Source organism: Sycon ciliatum, chromosome 7, assembly GCF_964019385.1.
Source record: "Sycon ciliatum chromosome 7, ocSycCili1.1, whole genome shotgun sequence".
Taxonomy (NCBI): domain Eukaryota; kingdom Metazoa; phylum Porifera; class Calcarea; order Leucosolenida; family Sycettidae; genus Sycon; species Sycon ciliatum.
The window spans coordinates 11,239,025-11,258,641 of record NC_088649.1 but is presented as its reverse complement, the minus strand read 5'-3'; the positions used below and the strand labels follow the sequence as shown (position 1 = coordinate 11,258,641).

At 49.7% G+C, this 19,617-nt stretch overlaps 1 protein-coding gene and 1 long non-coding RNA gene across 2 annotated transcripts in view; one reads left to right on the top strand and one right to left on the bottom strand.

The window, feature by feature from the left end:
• Window positions 1–352: 352 nt before the first annotated feature.
• Window positions 353–19,617, bottom strand: part of LOC135820977 (centrosomal protein of 120 kDa-like) — a gene marked incomplete at its 3' end in the record, with an annotated part of 37,895 nt that continues 18,630 nt past the window's right edge. Inside the window, 9 exon segments of the mRNA XM_065334034.1 lie at window positions 353–442; window positions 5,390–5,481; window positions 10,156–10,390; window positions 10,993–11,062; window positions 14,663–14,736; window positions 15,080–15,188; window positions 16,777–16,947; window positions 17,300–18,134; window positions 19,250–19,438. Coding sequence (XP_065190106.1) covers window positions 353–442; window positions 5,390–5,481; window positions 10,156–10,390; window positions 10,993–11,062; window positions 14,663–14,736; window positions 15,080–15,188; window positions 16,777–16,947; window positions 17,300–18,134; window positions 19,250–19,438 — 1,865 coding nt within the window.
• LOC135820978 (uncharacterized) lies at window positions 913–2,335 on the top strand. The gene is made up of 3 exons (XR_010554236.1): window positions 913–1,161; window positions 1,214–1,864; window positions 1,960–2,335. It is a non-coding gene; the product is annotated as an uncharacterized LOC135820978 (long non-coding RNA).

Below are 19,617 nucleotides of genomic sequence, written 5' to 3'. Positions count from 1 at the left end.
CTGTGTGTGACACACAGCACACACACACAACAAACACACAAGACGCACAGAACACATGATGAGAGACAGCAGGACCAGAGCTGCTGGTGGTAGTGATACAAACGCCTAGACTTCAGTTCACACACCAGCAGCAGCAGCAGCAGCAGGAGGAGCAACAGCAACAGCAACAGGAGCAGCAGCACCAGCAGCAGCAGGAGGAGCAACAGGAGCAGCAGCAATAGCAAAGGAACACAATACACAATCACACATCGACTCAGCAGCAATACAACATACACAGTTGCATCACCGGGTTGGAGAGGAACAACCGTGGCCACATGGCTGTAACATGGAAATACGTTGCACTAAAGCTGACCTTTTTAGTGACAGACATTTCCCTTTCCAGATCTCTCCTCTTCCATTCCTCGGCGAGAAGTTGCAGCTGTTGCTTCTTACGAGCTTCCAGCTGATAAAACAGAAAAAAGGTACCCATCAAATCTGTGTGGACAGTGTCACGTGACTCTAAGCAATGCAGCGCATACAGCACTGTACAACACAAACATAAACGTATAAATACCGTATATTCTCACAATTTTTTTCAACACCCATTCAACACCCCTCTTATAATGCCTAAATGGAGACAGTGCTTATATATTTTTTCAATCAAGATATCCATACAGAGCAAGAATAAATACATGCTAGACATCATGCATGCAACACTGAATTTTTTCGGGAATCCTTTTGTGATTTTGCAAGCCTGAGTAGCACAAGTAGGTTCGCGTCGTGCCGTTTCCTCGGTGGTGTCAGTCGTTCCAGACCTGGAGCCCTTCAGGTGACATTCGGTTTTCCGTTTCTCACCGCCGTCTCTGGGCGCTGCGCCAGAGCCACTACCAGCAGACCCTGTGATTTGAGGCGAGCGATCGCTCTCGCGCGCCTTATTTTCTTGGAAGGTGCACTTTTTGTCGCGCGCCTGAAACTATTTTTGGCTGCATGTACGCTTTTCGGAGTGCAGCGCAACTACTACTGTACTATGACTAGTACGAGTGTATGGTGTCAAGTGCACTCATCGATCCGTGCGCAGGCCGGAACTGTGCCCGCTCGCGCTGTTATGAAACAGACTAGACAGTGAGTTAGTCATGTGTAGTGACATGCACAGTACTGAGTAGGCAAGTTCACTGCACGTAGGTCTACACTGTGAGTGTGACACAGGCACTGCACTGGCATGGCGCCCAGCTAGCCTGGCATGACCTCGGGGCATTTCACACGTCTGGATGAATGATTGCGGCTTGAACTAGTCAGAGCTGTGCCGCGTAGATCTACCACCACTCATGAAACACTCCAGTTCAACGGGTTTTACGGACCCCTGCATGCAGCGCAGGGGTCCGTACAACCCTCTGAACTAGCGCCTGGCGGGTCCGAGTAGCAAGATAGACCGCAGTCTGACATAGACTAGTAGTTCTGGTAGTTCTGCTAGTGCATGCGTTGCAAGTAAATGCACCCAAATGGCGCTTTCGTCCTCTTACTCTTAGAATAAAAGGCCAATTGGTCAACTGGAGTTGATCATACCAGTTGTTTTCTTTCCTTGCGACATGATCCCTTGCTGGTGATCTCCTGCTGCTGCTAGCAGTAGAAATGTCGAAAGGGAACAGTGTGCAGTTGTCCACTTTCCTCAGCTGGAAAGTAGATGAGGACATAGGCTTCAACTCGGTGAAGAAGGAAGGTAAAGAGCTGGTCGTGAAAGTGTGGTGCAAGTCGTGTGCGAAGTATTCTGACGTTATCCGGAGCGACTCTATGGCTGAGAGGTCAAGCGAAGGTCGATGCGTTGAGGTTTGTGGAGGGATCGGACTACGTGACGAAGCACGCTGTCACTCGACATTTGTCTGGACAGGTAAGTGGTCAATTCAATGTCGAAAGTAAAAAAAAAAAAAAAGTCGATCGGACTCGCGACCATTCTCCTTGTTTTCTTCGCTTGTTGTCATGTAGGCGCATAGCATCGGAGTGAGCCATGCGAAGCTATTGGGTGACACCGACAAATCATCGTCGACGTCTGCATCAGGGAGCAAGGCAACACAAGCGCCTCAGCAGCCACGCATCCACACAGCTATTCTAGTCCAAGCGGAGGATGCATACGAAAAGCTCTTCCACACTGCATATTTAATGGCAGTTCACGGCCAACCGCTGTCATCTTTCAAGACAATGGTGGAAATTCAGAAAGCATCCAGAATTTTTTCTCGAAAAAACTGATATCAATAATGTGCTGTGTTGTTGGAGTGAGAATTTTTGGATCACTCTCCTACAGCTCGCCTGACACAGGCGAGGAGAGCGATAGATCACTCGCCACCTATTTTCAAATCACAGGGTCTGTACCAGTATGTCACGACCTGGAACACGCAGCCAGCCGACTTCTCGATTCGTGGGCCCCGCTGCCTCATCATCGTCGGACAACTCTAGACAACGGGCGAGCTTGTCCTCTCCTGCTCCAAAGCGTCGGGCATCTCGGTCGCGGACTGCGCCAGTTCCCACGACTGTTGAGCCTGGCACTTCAACGGATCGCTCACAAACTCAGGACTCCTTGCAGGCTCTGATACGAGCCGAGGTACAGTCTGCCGTGTCGGAGGTCATTGCACCACTCCTCAGCACGGGACGCCCTCCACCACCTACAGCTCCCAATGCCGCTGCTGCATGGCATGCCGGGTCGCTACACGCAGCACTAACGACGACCCTTCCTGTGCTAAAGGCCGCCAGAGACAAGATTTCGCGAGGTGAATTTGCTGACCTTGCTAGTCTATTGCCAACTGGGCAAACTTCCGAGTGTAGCAGCAGTGCTTCAGCCATGTTCCTGGATACAGTCCCGACGATATCAAGCTGCTGACGGAGGTGTTGGGCCAAGATAAGCCATTCGCGGCAGGAAGTAGCGCTTGGCGAACGGTTGCGCTAAGCATGGCAAAGGCCATGAAGGTGGAGGAGGTTCAAGGCCGTGCATGCAGGGACAGGACGCAAAAATTATAAAGGCCCACCAGGAAGGAGAGAACTATCGCGCGTGCCAGTAAGTGAAATATAGCTTCTTATACATGAACAACCATTTTATACAAAGTTTAGAATCTTGCCGACTGTAAGGTACAGAATCTGGAATTGTCCTGTGAATGACGGTGGTGTTTGCAAGACTTTAAAGGTGCGAGGTTTCTGGACCAGGGCCCAGGACGCATTTGTGGATGTTTGAGTTTTTCATCCGGACGCGGCGTCATATGCAAAGAAGCCAGTTGATGCCCTTCTCCTCGAGCACGAACGGAGAAAGAAGTTGGAATACGCTGAGCGTATCATACATGTCGGTCGTGGGACCTTCACTCCCCTCATCTTCTCCACGGCTGGATGTACGTCGCCAGAAACCAGCCGATTTCTCAAGCGTTTGTGCAGTATGCTGGCTAGCAACGACAACAAGAAGTATGGAGAAATGATGTGCTATATCCGGACTCGGTTAGCATTCGCTCTACTAAGAGCTGCCATAATGTGCATCCCCGGCTCCCGCTCGGCACACCACCGTCCAGTCAATGCACTCCGAGAGTTGGCTGTTGTGGAGGGGCATATGTGAGGTGCAGCCTCGGCGTGCGAGAACCTAACGGCCAAGACGGCAAACACGGAACGAAGTTTGGAGCCCCCAAAAACGAGTTCAAAATGCACGCGCCCGAGTTGACTCTGCTCAGCGAATTTAGTTCGAGTCTCATAACTCCGCTCTCCGACATCGGATCGCCTTTGGGTTTTTTTGAGCCAATAGCTGAGACAATTCTAATGTCGATAGACCTTTCGATTGTCCGATTTGGTCAAGGGACAGCCGAGTTACGCCAGGTTGCGCTTTGAAAAGTATGCACTGTACACTGGTACGGATATATCCGTACTATGGGCCTCAAAGGGTTAATCACACACTGTTTTTCTTTTGGGTTATATTTTTTCCTTTTCTGGTTTTCTGGGTTTGCATTAAATTTGTATTCCATTTTTCATCCATTGTGTTTCTTTTGCACGTAGGAGAGGCTTCGAATTCGAGCCTCACTGTCATGGAAAAAAAACTAGTACAGTTGTGCTAAGAGAAATCCGACCCGGAGTCCTTATTTGGCGCCCTCAACATGCACGGCCCTTGATTAGCTAGTGCAGGCTGTCGTAATAAAACGACTCATCCGTGTTCCATTCCCGTGCATGGTACATGCATGGTGCGACGGCACAATGACAGCTGTCGCAAATCAAACTGAGTATTACACGTGTTTGTTGGTGATTCCTGGTTAGCTGCTAGCTTTTCCCTACTCGAAGATGTTGCCGCCGCGAAATCTGGGGGTTTGTGTTCGTCCTGGCGAAGACCGTGTTTTGATCCGTTGAGGGAGACGAGAGATACAGTGCGAAGACGTACGATCTGTCCGAGAATCGGCGAAGAAGAAAGCTTCGCAGACGACCCGTAGTGGTTGGGAACAGAATGGAACATATACCAGTCGATGCCTGTCATGGTAGGGATGACTGCTACGAAGTTTTAGCCCCATGCTCCCCAGCGCTTTTTAGCGCCCGACGATAATTACCAAATTTCATCGATTTTTCCATGTGGATCAAAGCATAGTCTCCTCAATCTTCTCCAGTCGAGCTGAGTCTGGACGCTACAATGTCGAGACGCGAAAAGAGAACATGCATGAACACACAGGAGCATCACATGCAGCTGCATTCTGCCTTGACGAAGCTGAGAACAACACCAGCACCACGCATTTGGAAGACATTTCGAAGAAGACGAAGAACTACATATCTGCGTTCAAAAAAGCCTCTGTACTGTGCAGTATGCATGCGTGCATGCGCGAAGCACGGGGTCCGCGGATCAACTTCGCTCAAAAATCATTGTGCCACACGGGTTGTATGATTTGTGTGCGATCATGGCCTTTCTTCTTGACAAACAAAAGTTTTTCGATCTTCAAATCGCCATAGCGTCCTTGTCATGACTCCAAATCAGCTGAAACTTTGCAGGAGGAATGAAAATGCCATGCTGAATCGATTGGTACCATTTTCGAAGGGTTTCCTTGAAAAATAAAATTTAGCCTGCACTGGCTACCTTGATGCCCTGAAAGTGGCTGGACGTACACATGTACAAATACAATGATAATGTGATCGGAACTGGTCCAGGGCGCCAGCTTTGCACGTTTGGGTTGGATTTCACGGAGCGCAATTGTATACGATTTTGCACGCAACCTCGATCATAAAACTCGATTACATGCATGTACGAGCCCTACACTGCACCTGTCTGTTTGTCTCTCTCCCCTCCCCCTCCCCCTCTCCTGTCTCTGTCTCTCTCTCTCTCTCTCTCTCTCTCTCCGGATATTTCACTTATCCGAACCCCTTCTGAACGACGGCTGCCCTAAATGGATCGGATAATCAACGCTCTACTTACAGTCTCACGGAACCTCTCCTCTTCCGCAGCTTTCCACAATTCCAGCTGGAGAGCAGCTTGATAAGCAGCTGAGTCCCGGTCAGCTACTTGGTCTGTTCGCAGGTAGAAGTACAAGAACACGACAGAACAACTTTTAGGGACTTGAAACAGAACATGCCAACGTAAATGCACACTCAGGCAACGCTCTCTTTCTCTCCTCTCTCCCCCCCCCCCCCCCCCATCATCCACCTCTCCCTCTCTTTCTCTCCTCCCCCCATCATCCACCTCTCCCTCTCTTTCTCTCCTCACCCCATCATCCACCTCTCCCTCTCTTTCTCTCCTCCCCCCATCATCCACCTCTCCCTCTCTTTCTCTCCTCACCCCCATCATCCACCTCTCCCTCTCTTTCAGCTACAGACCACACACAAAGAGAAAAAATGATAACACAAGGCTGTAGCCACGGCACTCTAGCAGAGCGCAGCATACAACATGTACACAAAGGAGAGTAAGGCGCCGGTCACACATGCATGGCGCTTTTGCGACACCACCAAAGCTGCACCACAAAAGTTGGGATATCCCCGGATCACCATGGATACTGCGCCTGGCGCCACTGGCGCCACGGCGGCAATCTCAAAAGCGCCACAACCAAAAAATTGGTGGCGAAACACAAAAGCGGTAGTGCAACTTTTGCGGCGTTGTCGTTGTTGGATCTCTTGGATCTTGGAAAAATTAGTTTTTCATCTCTCGTCATGAAGTGGACTGCTGACCAAGAGCAACTGCTCCTCTCCCTCTATTTCGAGGTCAAGACAAGACACCAGAAAAAAATTACAAGAGATGTACAGAGGTACAACTGGATTGTTGACAAGCTGAAGGAGGAGGATGTGGTGGTCGCCTGGAAGCAGGTCAAGGATAAGATCGGGCGCCTGAAGAAGACGGGCTCCAAAAAGGTTAAACTTCATGTGCAGCCCAGAGTGCGCAGAAGCAGGCTAGAGCGAACCGGGGCAGCTGCTGATGATGATGATGATGAAGATGAGCTGGACTGGGAAGAGATTCTCAAAGAAGCGAAGTGGCCACTACTCAAATATTTCTATGATCTGTGGAAGTCTCATCCCACTCTGGGACTGGCTATTTCCACTGATAGTGCCCAAGACACCAGTGAGGATGATGATGATGATGATGATGACAACAATGCTGATGATGCTGAACAGGCAGCTTCAGCAGAGGCAGCCAACCCCAGTGCTACGAGCAACAGAGCTAGTACAAGCAGTGATAGCAGTACTGCACACACTACTGGAAACAGTGGAACTTTTGGTGATGGTGACATAGATGATGATTTAGACCATGACGTGGCTGATGACAGCGAGGCCGATAGTTCTGATGGACTTCCACCAGCACGTGCTGCAGCACTTTCAGCACAGCCTGTCCTCCCATCTGCAGCATTGCCTGCAGCAGCACTTTCAGCGCAGCCAATCGTACCATCAGCAGCATTGCCTGCAGCAGCATCTACCCCACTGCCTCTACCGACGCAGGCAACAGCAAGGCCACGAGCACAGGCGCAAGCTCAAACTCGACAGGAGCCGCACAATGGCCGTGCTCGGCCTGCCTTGCCTCCCACACCACCGAGACGTGTTGGCAGAAGTAGGACGGCAGCACCAGAGCAACAGCGCCAGCAACAGGACCAGTTCTTGGCATCATTTGGCAACATCATGCAAGCGCATACACAACAAACCATTACACTTCAGGTAAGCAACTGTTTCCAAAACTGCCTTTTCCAAAATAGATTCTGGAAATATGGTCTGAAATAGACAGGAGATTGTTGGCCATGTTCCTTAAAATTTGAATTCTACTGTAGTATATTATAGATTTGTATTGGCTACTCGTTCATAATTGTGGTATCTACTTTACAGAATTGGAATTAGTGAGAATTCGCAAACAACTTGGCCAATGAAACATCACTAGCAGTCTAGCAGCAATACTTAGTCCTCTTGTGATGGTTATTTGTGTGCTTTGACCGCAGGCACAGCTACAACAACAGCAGCAACAATTTGAAGAGCGGATGAGAGATCGTGAGGAGAGAACGCCAGCAGCCACACAACGGCAAAATCAGGAATTCCACATGACTGTCCAGCAGTCAATGATGACATTCCAGGCCACACTTGTGAGCAACCTCTTCAATGGTCCTGGACCAAGGTCTTCCCGGAACGAGGAGCAGGACTGAGCTTGTTTTGTGATAAATCCTTTCTTCAATTTTTTCAGCCGTGTTCTTCTCTTCAATTTTTTAGGTGCAATTTAGCACGCTGCGGTTTTTCTTATACGCCTTCTGCACGGGCAAAACAATAAAGTTGCATTCAGTGCTTCTCGTTCACACAGAGCAGGTGTATAAATTCATCAATGGAATGGATTGTACTCAGTGTGGAAATAAGAGGCCAGCAGAACCGTATTGCTCAAACAACAGGGTGATCTCGGTGAGTACGCCGCGCTAGCTTCCTTCTCACCGTCCAACCTGCTTGTTTGTAGTCATCGTGGGGTTGGTCATTTGGTCCTGGGTGGAACTGATTGTACGTGGCAGTGTTAATTAGCCAAGTCGGTCCATAGGACACTTCCATCTCTCGCAGATGTTGTGCAGACCGCAACAGACAATGGCCACATCAGCAGCGAAGTCGGGATCGTCGAGGTTATTGTGGACTAGCACACGGAATCGACCCTTGAGTCGCCCAAACGCCTGCTCCACTACACGCCTTGTCCGAATAAGCCGGTAGTTGAATGTCCGTTCATGTGGCTGAAGTCCAGCTGAGTCATCAAAGCACTTCATTAGAGTGGCACACAGGGGGAATGCAGAGTCTCCCACAAGGTAGGGCCGTATGTACGTGCCTTCAATTCGAAAGTTGTCTTGTATGGTCAGCCACTTTTGCTGGGAAATCCTGCGCAACATTGTTGATGTGGCATCCCCAGCAGACCCAGGCCTTCCGGCATTCACGTTGATGAACATCCCGCACGCATCTACAGTGCCCAATAAAATAATTGAGCAGTACTTCTTGTAACAATAGTAGCAGTCACCAAACATGGCCTTTGGCTTTCGAATTTTAACAAATGTTCCATCCACGGCTCCTGCACACCTTTCCAGGAATGATAGGGACTCGAATTCTGCCATCACTCTCTTCAGCTCTTGTCCCTCTGGGAAGCGAATGGAATTCGGCACAATGTGCATCTTCAGTGCACGCACAGTTTCATGGACTATCTTAACAGCGGTTGACTTGGCAATGCCATGCTGACGGGCTAGCTGCCAGTAGCTATTGCCGTTGGCAAGCCAATGCAGCGTTATTGCCAGACGTTTGTGGCTCGGTACACACAACCTCCACTTGCTGTCCTGGAATGTAATATACCGGCCAAATTCCTCATGGAGATGCCAGAACTCTGATTCGCCCATTCGCACATGCTCCATATACTGTTGATCTTCAAAGTCGGGGACATTCCATTGCACGGACATTGTGGGATAATTTCTCAAAAAATCTTCATCCCATACATTGCCATCTCTGAGAGCAGCCCAGAAGCGTCGTTTTCTCTTGTATCTACCGAAGAGAAGGTCACGCATGTGCAGCAAACCAAACAGTGCCATCATCTGCATCCATACAGGCTGGGTGTCATCAACCATCCGACATGGGACTCGACTCAGGCGTCCACCGATGCTCAAGGAGCTTCCGCAAGATTCAAGCGAAGAGAAATTGAACAACATGAATATTGAGGCAATCTCCATAGCTCTCCGCAGTCGCTGGTCACGACGTAGTCGGCGATTCTGGGCGTTTCTGCGATCCATACCAGCGCAGGAAAGGAAAGACAACAGTGATAAGAATTAAAAATGAAACAGCCAACTCAGTCAAAATGCAACAAAGCAGGTAACTTCCTGAAGAATTTTGAGGCTACAGTCTTTTTCAGAGAAAAGTTTTACGACACCTGTGGAGACCCGTGAAGCTGCGTGCGTACCAAAGCCTTTGCATGTGTGACCGCCGGCAGAAAAGAGCCGCAAAAGCGCCCACTGCCAGCATGTTGGAGGCAGCCGCAAAAGCGGTGTCGCCGCCTGCATGTGTGACCGGCGCCTAAGGGCCTTTGGTTGTAACTCATCTGTTGCTTGGTTGTCAACTTGTCAAGGCAAGATACTCTGAGTCACAACAAAGCGCAGGGGCGTGCTCGGCCCCCCAACTAGGGGGGTGCACGGGAGCGGAGGCCCCCCCCCCCCGGCAATTTTATGCAATTTGTTTGCAACCTTTCTTGAATTTTAGAGCATATTTACATACATTACAATTGCAATTACCCAGATTGAAAATTTTTGGGGGGTGCACGTGCCCCCCGTGCCCATCGCCGAGCACGCGCCTGAAGCGCCTTGACTTCCCCTTGGTGTACATCTTGTGTACTGTGCTCTGCCCACAACCCACTGGAGGCATTGAGCACCGTGGCAGGTAAAGGCGCAATGCCTCTGCTGCGTGGCAGGGATCTACGTGTACACGGGTATACATAGAAGACAGGAAGGGATGATGCACAGCCACAGGAAGTGATGATGCACAGCCACAGGAAGGGATGATGCACAGCCAGTCAGAAGCGGATCCAGCGATCTCTACAGGGGGGTTCTAGTTTAGTCGAAAATGAATAGCTGAACATGTACATCCACATGCGTACAGTCGCCAGCAGTACATTTTCAAAATTTAGGGGGTTCCGCGGAACCCCTGGAACCCCTCCTGGATCCGCCACTGAGCCTGTCCTTGACATACACAGCATTACAATCGCGGACATACCGGGCGCGATGGAGGTGGATAAATGTGACAGCGGCTGGTGATACGGCTGATTCTGTGACTGCTCTTCTTCTGCTGCTTCCAGTGATGTGGCATGATGAGTAGCGCCAGCACCAGGAGCAGCATTCTCTCTAGACAGCACGACAGTAGCTGTTGAAGGTGTGGGCGATACTCGGCCAGTTGCCGGTGTGACATGGCCACCCAGTGTAGCAGCGGTGACGGGACTGCGACTGCTTGTCTGCACAAAGAGAGCATATGTAACACACAGCAGAAAGAGAACACGAGTTGAGCATGCACGCATCTATAATTAGTACACGTGTGTGTGTGTGTGTGTGTGTGTGTGTGTGTGTGTGTGTGTATATGTGTGTGTGTGTGTGTGTGTGTGTGTGTGTGTGTGTGTGTGTGTGTGTGTGTGTGTGTGTGTGTTTGCAGAGATCTGAGCCATCACCGCCTGGGGAACAAGATGTCTCATGAGATGAAAAACTGATAAACACGCAGCCACGACACACACGAGCACACACATAAACACACACATAAACACACACACACACACCTTTGACCTTGACCTTTGACGCCCATCGCCGGAGGCGATGATAGCAATGCTACGGCAGAAGCCATAGCAACTTGTGCTGGGATTACACCATTCAACAGCTTGCAAGGCTGAAGAATTGACCGTCACTATTCAGCCTGGTCTACACCATACAGCTATTTGGAGTGACATTTTCTGGCCAGTGAATCCCTATTTTTGGTCTTTTCACACACACACACACACACACACACACACACACACACACACACACACACACACACACACACACACACTGGCGCAGAGAAACAAACCTCAAGATGCACTGGGCCATGGTCTTCCACTGACACACTGGCGCAGAGACTGAACACACGTACTGCTGGGCTGTAGAAAGCGAAAGCACAGACACAGACACACACACACACACCGACACACACACACACACAGACACACATACACAGACAAACGCACCAACAGCTGTTAGGGTGGAATGGGAATACAGTTTGTCATATGGAATTCCACAGCCCGGGAGAAAAGTGAGGACGGAGATTTAACCCCTTCACTGTTGAACCCGCTCCGTTACGTAATTTCTAGCTGGCGTCCAGACTCTGAGCCCGTACTTCTACGGGGTTGGACACTGAGTTGGAAACAGACATTCTCAGTGCCATGACCGGGTCCACACTGGCTGAGAAACAGGCTAGCTCGGCAGCTCCTTCGTACCATGGCAACACGTCCTAACACTTCCAACGTGTATGCGGCGCAGAGGACATGATTAGTAGGCGCAGGTGCGCTTGTGTTCTCACAAGAAATCAAATTTCAATTTCTCTCGTCGTGGACAGTTTGGAAATGGACAGCGTATTTCTGCGAAGGAAGGGCTCCGCATAAGCGAAGCTGTGGACGCAGCATACTGCTGCTACACTTCAACGCAGAAATGCGTATAATAATAAGGGCTTCCTCTGGTGTTCGTGGACGCAGGAAGTGACAGGGAGCTCGAGGACGATGAGAACAATGACCCCTGGTTTGCTAATGCCAGTAATGGTGCTGACCAGGGGCGTCACCCGTGAGGGGCACGTGCACCCCCCCCCCCCCCCCCTAAAAAATTCCACCTTGGTTTTTTGCGAACTCCTGGTTATGAAAAGTGTAGTGCTGGTAGAATCTACTAATAAACTGCATGCACTAAAACTAGTTGTACTGCGCTGCCGCGATCGCGTGAGTGCATGTAGCGAGTGCATGTAGCGAGTGCATGTACATGGCAGATTTTACTAGTACTCTAGTACTACTGCTACTAATTTAGTACTTACCTACTACGCGCGTACGCGTGCACGTGTGCGCAGCGCTGCATCCTTTGGCCTTGTACTAGAATCTACACGCGCGGCGGCGTGCTGGGTGTTTGTTTGAAACAGAAGAAATAAATAATTCAGTGTGGTCGCAAGTAAGTTAGTCAGGTCACCACACTTGAAGAGTCTTTGGAGCTGTTTCCTCTCAAAACGTCGTCTTCTCGAAAAAGGAAAGCGTCTGGCCAGCTCACTATCAGCGAACTTTTTCGGAGGAATGTGAACCCAGACGTGAGGCGAGGTGACGAAGCCATTCCTGTTGCAGCTGGGCCAGGGGAATCGGACGATGAGGGACCTGACGAAGAACCGGCACGCAGTCCTGTTGAAGTGGAACCTGTTGTCCAGGTTGAAGAGGAACCGGTTGTCCAGGTTGACAACGACATTGCCGCTGCTGAGGATTTTGATTTGGAGAATTCCAAATGGTCCACACATCCATCGTCGACTTCTCAGGAGAGGAAGATTGATCTGATTAATTTCACTTTGTCCCTGGGCCCAAGTACGCTTTCCCATGTCACCCAGTCCCTGGCGGCCGACACGACGCTTTCGTATCCAGTGGCTTACCGACCACGCTTGGCTCGTGTGCTCCCAGAGGTGCGATGGATGATTCTGTCTACCATTCTTGCTGTTTCCATCTGGTGCTGATCATGGGCAGCTGACATCGAATCCCTTGGTCAATTTCAAGAAAGCCACCACTCTCCTGGAGAAGCATGAGAAGCAGAAGTCACATTTAGATGCGAAGGCAAAGTATGGAAATTTCCAGACCGTTGTCGCAGCTGGCGGGGCTGATGTAGCAGATGATGCAATGCTATTAATTTTGCTTTCGAGTTTGTTATCGATGCCATGCCATCATGGCCGGGAAAAATTCCTGTGCAAAATTTTTCCTGTGCACCCCCCTCTGAAGGGGTCTGGTGACGCCCCTGCTGACCATGCAGAGGAAGACTGCAATCATGACGTAATTGGAGAAGAAGATGTTGAAGAAGCCGGTGCTGTCAATGCACATGAGAATGCTGATGGTTCCGACCCTGAACTCACACACGGTAGCAGGCAACTGCATTGTCGTAAAGCCAAGGATAGACATGTCGTACTGGAGCACGTGCCCACTCCTTGCTACGACTATCTTTGGTCAATCCATGTCGCAAGTGTCGCAGGCGCTGCTGCACCAAGACGAACCCATAAAATGAGTTGCTACAGCCAACTTTCGGGCCATGCCACTCGCGTTCCCAATTCTTTGGCACTGGAGATCGACAGGGTCTCTACTTCTGGTGTGGCTACATCCAGCGTGCTGCTGTCCATTACTGGCCGCGAGATCGATCAGACAGCCGCCTAGGCTCCATGCCACGATTGCCGACTGCAAAAATGGCTCGGCTCCAAAAAGCCAACTTCCCCTTTCACTGCTGCTCTTGCAGCACCAAGCATGTGTGATGCTTGCTATCACCGTGACATATATCTCATGTACATCTCTACACGTGGCTTTCACTGCTGCTCTTGCTACACCCGGTAAGTCTGATGTTTGCTTGCTACCTCCATGAGATACCTCACGTAACATATCTACAGCTGGCTTTCACTGCTGCTCTTGCAAGAATGTGTGATGCGTGCTATCGTCGTCACATATGTACAGTACATCTGTAGTAGTAGATTCTACAAGGAGGAAAACTTCCTTCTGCCAGCGGTGAGGGCTCAACACAATAATGTGGAGCACTATTACATATAGTCGCCTGACGATTGCATTGAGCAAGAAACTCTGAGTTGCGACAACTCTGTAAACCTCCGTTGTGCCTTTTTGTGTGTAGTAGTAGACTCTATATACTTGGCAAGAGCAAGGTGCAGAAAGCTGCTGCCAGGTACGCTATAGAGAAGACGGCCGGCAGAAAGACACCACCTACAGCTGCCCAGCATGTCCTGGGAAGTCCGGTCTCTGCCCGTCCGCATGCTTTGCCAACTGGTTTATGAGCCTGAAACCTTCATAGGGCAAGAAGAACGGACACACTCCACATTCCCAGCCGTAGAAGTTCACGGATGGTGCACTTCATGACTAGACATAGTGTCGTTCGCTACAAAACAAAACAAAGCTGACTCTCCTCTCGCTACCATCTAACATGCTATCATCTGAAGTGACCACAAATGCAATATTTTTGGGTGATCACAATGCTAATGAATTCTAGTTATGGATGCAACGCATTTTCAAATTTCACTAATTGAGTGCAGGGTCTGCATGCGCTCTCAACAGTACACAAGCTCCCAAGAGTATGTCACTCTAGATACCATTTCGATGGGGCCCGCCAATAACGAGAAAACTCACATCACGTGGTGCAGTGCTCACATTGTACTTTCCCAGCTTATTTCTAGCAAGCAGAGAAGTAATAAATATAGCACTCCCCGACAGACCCCACCATCAGCTTTCGCAAGTCATCAGCATGATTATGGCAAATATTCGGACTGCTGTGAAGCTGGTCTCCGTAATACAGAAACGCCGAAACGTACCTGGAACAATTGATGTGAGCTTTCGCCGGCACAGACCCCATATGCAGAGTTGCACGCTCTTGGGAGCTTTTTCACTCTTGACACTATACGTGGGTGACTGAATTCAACTTTTCAAAGTGCATCTGCAGACTGTGTAAGTAAACCCATCCACAGTGCACTCTCCACTCACCTGTCTAAACTAAGCACATCATAGTCTGAAGTATAGGCACGTCTCCAACCCCCGACACGTCCACCAGACTGAACCTGATCACAGAACAGAACAGAAGCAACACCACCACCAGCAGCAGCAGCAGCAGTTGCAACACTATGATGGGAGTGGATAATAAAAGAAGACAACCTGAATACATACTCGGAGGCCAACGGAGCAATACAGTGGCCACGCTTGTACACCATTAGAGTACGAATGGCAGGAACACAGCTTCTCTCCCTGTCACTGTGTCTGCCTATCAGCATCTAACAAAAACCAACAGACAGCTGTCCAAACCAAACGATGGCCGTCTTTGCAAACCAAGAAAAATATGCTGGGCCCATCTCGGCTACTTTCCTAATGTATCACATCATTCATAGTATAGCAGAGGGCTCTCACCGGTTGTTGTGGTTGTTGCAGAACGTTTCTGACGTGCAGTCGGGTAGTGCCCAGCAGTTTAGTTGCCACGGCGTCCACACAATGCCACGCCTCTACCAGGATAGGAGAACTATAGTAGGCAAGGCAAGGCGCGCACACACACGCACGCATGCACACGCACACACACGCACACACACGCACACACACGCACACACACACGCACACGTACATAATTAAACACACGTGCTGTCCTACATCCTAGTACACAGTTCCACAAATCAGACTTTTGGAACTTATGACGTAGCACTTCCGAGCTCTACACCAGTGATTGCAACACAGCTCACACAACAGTATGTACAGTACTGTATCAACAACTCCATGCGAAGTTCATACACCGTCCGTAGAGGGCACCATTTGCCAAAAGCAAAGAGTGGAATACACAGACAGAAGGACGAGCAGTTGCGTTTCGAAATGCCGAGTTTCACGATTGAATCGATCATCAGACGAAAATTGCACACGTGGTCTGTGCCGCTTGCGATCATGCCCTTGACCTACTGACCCTGAGCGCAGCCTAGACAAACGATGCCATACGTGAACATGTGTAAATCGACCCTGCCCCAACAGCAACTGTAACAGGCACCCGGGAGCGAAATCCATATCGTCGAGCGTTACAGTCTCCTGCGCCATCTCCCTAGACACTACACGTACTGTAAAAGCAGAACTTTTCGGCGGTGTTTTATTTTTGGTAACTTCGGTGCCAATTTTTTTACCTAAAATAAAACGCACCGAATCCCTAACCTGGACACTACATGTAACTTACTGTAAAAGCAGAACTTTTCGGCGGTGTTTTATTTTCGGTAACTTTGGTGCCGAAAATTTTTACCTAAAATAAAACGCACCGAAAATTTCGGTACTAGTACTAGTACACTTACTTGGTGTTCAGTAGATTCCGTAGGTTACCGTTTTGCTAGGTCAATGTATGGTGTGCTGACCCGGCACATGTAAGCATGATGCTACTGACTAGACACTGTTAGGACCTGTCTACGACATGCGACTGTCTGTAGCATTAATCTAGTACCTGCATGGCATGCAATACCTGCCGGATCCTGGAGCTGAAATGACATTCTTGAGCAGGCACCCCCATGTCTGTCGTCCCATGCTGTAGCTTGTTTGTTGTGCTCATGCAGCTGATCATATTATAAGGCTTGGCTTCTACAATGTAGAAGCTCCTTGCGGACGGTTCTTGCATACATTAGATGCTAAATACGCTGACATGATGATGCAGTGTTTCCTTAGTTCCCAGAACTCGCCATAGGGTAGATGGTATCCTTATACGGAACTGGTTGCAGATTGGCTGTAGGTCTGTTCGCTTTATGAGCTGTGCCTTTATTATAGTACCATTTCACATCGTCGATAGAGTTTTGGCCTTGAGAGGACGACAGCAGATTTCGTATGTCCGTGCCAAGGTAGGATGAGGTGTGCATACCACTAGAGTCTTTCGTTCAGTTACGAAGATCAGAAATAAATAGTCTTCTTTGGAGTCCATATTCCGTGACCGAACACCTGGAAAACGGGTTTATCGAAAATTTCCCTTCACCGAACCGCCGATTTTGGAGAATACCGAAAATACGACAACACCGAAAAGTTCTACTTTTACAGTACGGCTCCCTGACCTAGACACTGCATGTATGACTCCCTGACCTAGAGGAACACCTTACCTGCTGCACTGTGTGTTGAACTGTGACGGTAGAGCGGCAAAGTCAAACGTGCAGAAGGACTTGCGTGGAAAGTATTCACTGCCACTGGGCACCCCCGCTGGTGAGCTGGCGATGACCAGCGGAGGATCAGTGGTGATGGGTGATGTACTGCTGAAGAACGGGTTGCAGTATCTGTGCGGGGATGAGACAAGGAGGGAGAGAGAGATAGATAGATAGAGCAAGAGCAAGAGCAAGAGAGAGAGAGAGAGAGAGAGAGAGAGAGAGAGAGAGAGAGAGAGAGAGAGAGAGAGAGAGAGAGAGAGAGAGAGAGAGTGAGTGAGTGAGTGAGTGAGTGAGTGAGCGAGAGAGAGAGAGAAAGGTTGAAATTTGTAAGAATATGTCGTGGGTGGGCTTGGGCTCGCATGTCTATACACTGTTCTGTGTTCGCTTGGAGTTTGATGAAACACTACTAAACTGGGCAATTCCAGCATAGACACTTTCACAATAAAACTTTAACGCTCTTGGAATCGCAATGCTACCATACCTAAGTTGTAATGCTGGACTTGTGATGTGCGGTAAAGACACATCCTTCACACTGCGTAGGTCTATAGCCACGGTGAAGTGATGCGGCCGCTGGTCAGCCAGCCATTGCATGATGTCATCGGCATCACTCGCTGATGTCATTGTGGAATGCACTGTGCCAAGAGCAGCATTAGGTGCAGGAATACCTGCCGAGCTGTGCTGGTAGCTCAGATGATGGTGATCATGTGTGTACTGTTGCTGCTGCTGCTGTTGCTGTTGATAGGGACGGTGCTGCTGAGGATGCCTGTGCTGATCAGATGTTGACAAGTGAGACTGAGCTGATGCTTGTGCTACCGCGGCTGTATGACCTGCTCTGTGGGTTGCCACGGCTACAGGCTGCTGTGCAGCGGGCTGGGCTGTTGTTCCCGCAGCAGAGCTCGCCGTTCCTTGAGTGGTGGGCTGAACGCGAAACGCCGACAGCGGTGAAGTGGTCGGGGCCACAGAGCTGGAGAATGCGGCAGCACGCACCGGAGCAGGAGGTGGCGATGTCGGGGATGTTGACCGTGCGGCTACAGGATGGAGTGCATCGGAAACTGCGTCATGTGCTGCTTGCTGTGATGGTGCAAGAACACCAGAGTGGTGTGCTGCCGGCTGACTGTGGATGGCTCCAGTGGTCCTTGCAGATGTAGACTGCACAGTATGGCTCATTGCTGCACCAGAAGTAGCAGCAGCAGGAGCAGGGCCATTCACATCAGGCTGCGATGAAGTCTGAGATGAGAAAGAAGATTGAGACACTGAGGAGAGGTCGCTCCTTCCGGACATCATCGTGGAATCATGGCCGTCATCACCACCGGAAGCTACAGGGAAAGCATGCATGCATGCATACACACATGCCACATACACACACACACACACACACACACACACACACACACACACACACACACACACACACACACACACACACACACACACACATATGCCACACACATACATTATTTATTCACAGCATGTAGTACTCGCTTTATTCAAACGACGTGTTTGGTTGGTGCTACCTAGACCAAGATGTGCTGGAGCAGTGTATCTGGTTGCGGCTGCAACTGTTCTGGATGGGACAGAACATGTTCTGCCTGCTCCGTCCTCATGGGCAGAATAGCCAGAGGAGTTTTACTTTCTAACTTAGAAATTGCAACTTCGGCGGTAGTAGGGGATGAAGTCGGTTGCTCCACCGAGGAGCACACTTGTACTTTCTTGCTGTGAAAACTGGCAGGAACATCGGTTTCCTCAGAAGTCATCATATGCCTACGCTAGTGTGTTGCAGTTGCACCCGTTTTCTCCATATTCCACACGGTGATGTGCTGGGTATCTCATACAAACTTTGCAGGATGTGGCACCCTTTCCGATCAAGAACTCGGGGATATTGTTTGATTGATGCAAGCCAGTTCCGTTTGCACCGGCAGTTCAATACTGCTCTAGATCTCACCAACCCTAAAGGCACCAAAGTGTTTCTCAGGGCGAACTTACATTTCCCCTTTTCGCTCGCTCTGGTGACATAAAACGAGTCTTGCGTGAATGTAACATACGTACGTATATCACCCAAATGCACTGTTATGTCTATGCATGCGGTGCATGACCATCACCCATAGTTATCTTATTATGACTCCCCCACTAGTTGTATTCATACTGCGCATGCTTGAAGAGAACGAGGTCTTTTCCGTGTAGTGTACTTGGAGTGCGTTGTGGAATCATGGAGTGATTCGTCCACGACATAACACGCACCCAAAGTGCTTCTCAGGACTGACGGCCTAACATGTCCCCTTCTCAACATTAGCATACATCTTACGTTGCTGTCTGATGATCGGCAAAACCGTGAAACTCAAGAGTTACAGCAGAAACACTTTGATTCCTCTCTTTCATGTGTGTGTAAATCGTACGTGAATGTAGCATACGCATATCAATCCCATGCACCAACCTGGATTAGGTATGGATGTGGTCGTAGCAACGGCAGCGCCTCCACCGCCACTGCTAATAGCTACTGGCGCTGCTTCCTCTGCCGTCAGCGTGCCAGCTGCTGACCGCGGTGGACTCCTTGCCAGCTGTGCCATTCCGTCGCTTGCGGCCGGCGGTGGGAGCGTTGCTTCGTTATCACCACCACCATGCTCTGCAATGGCAGATAACAACATGACAACGGCACAGCAATGTACCGGCTATACCACACAGGCAATAACAGCTGCAGCAGCTTGAAGTAGAGTTTTTTTTAAAGGTTTTTTACTACGAAACTCATCAGCACAGTATTCACTTCCTAAGGAGTTACTGTGAACAAGAAATTTGGTTTGAGTC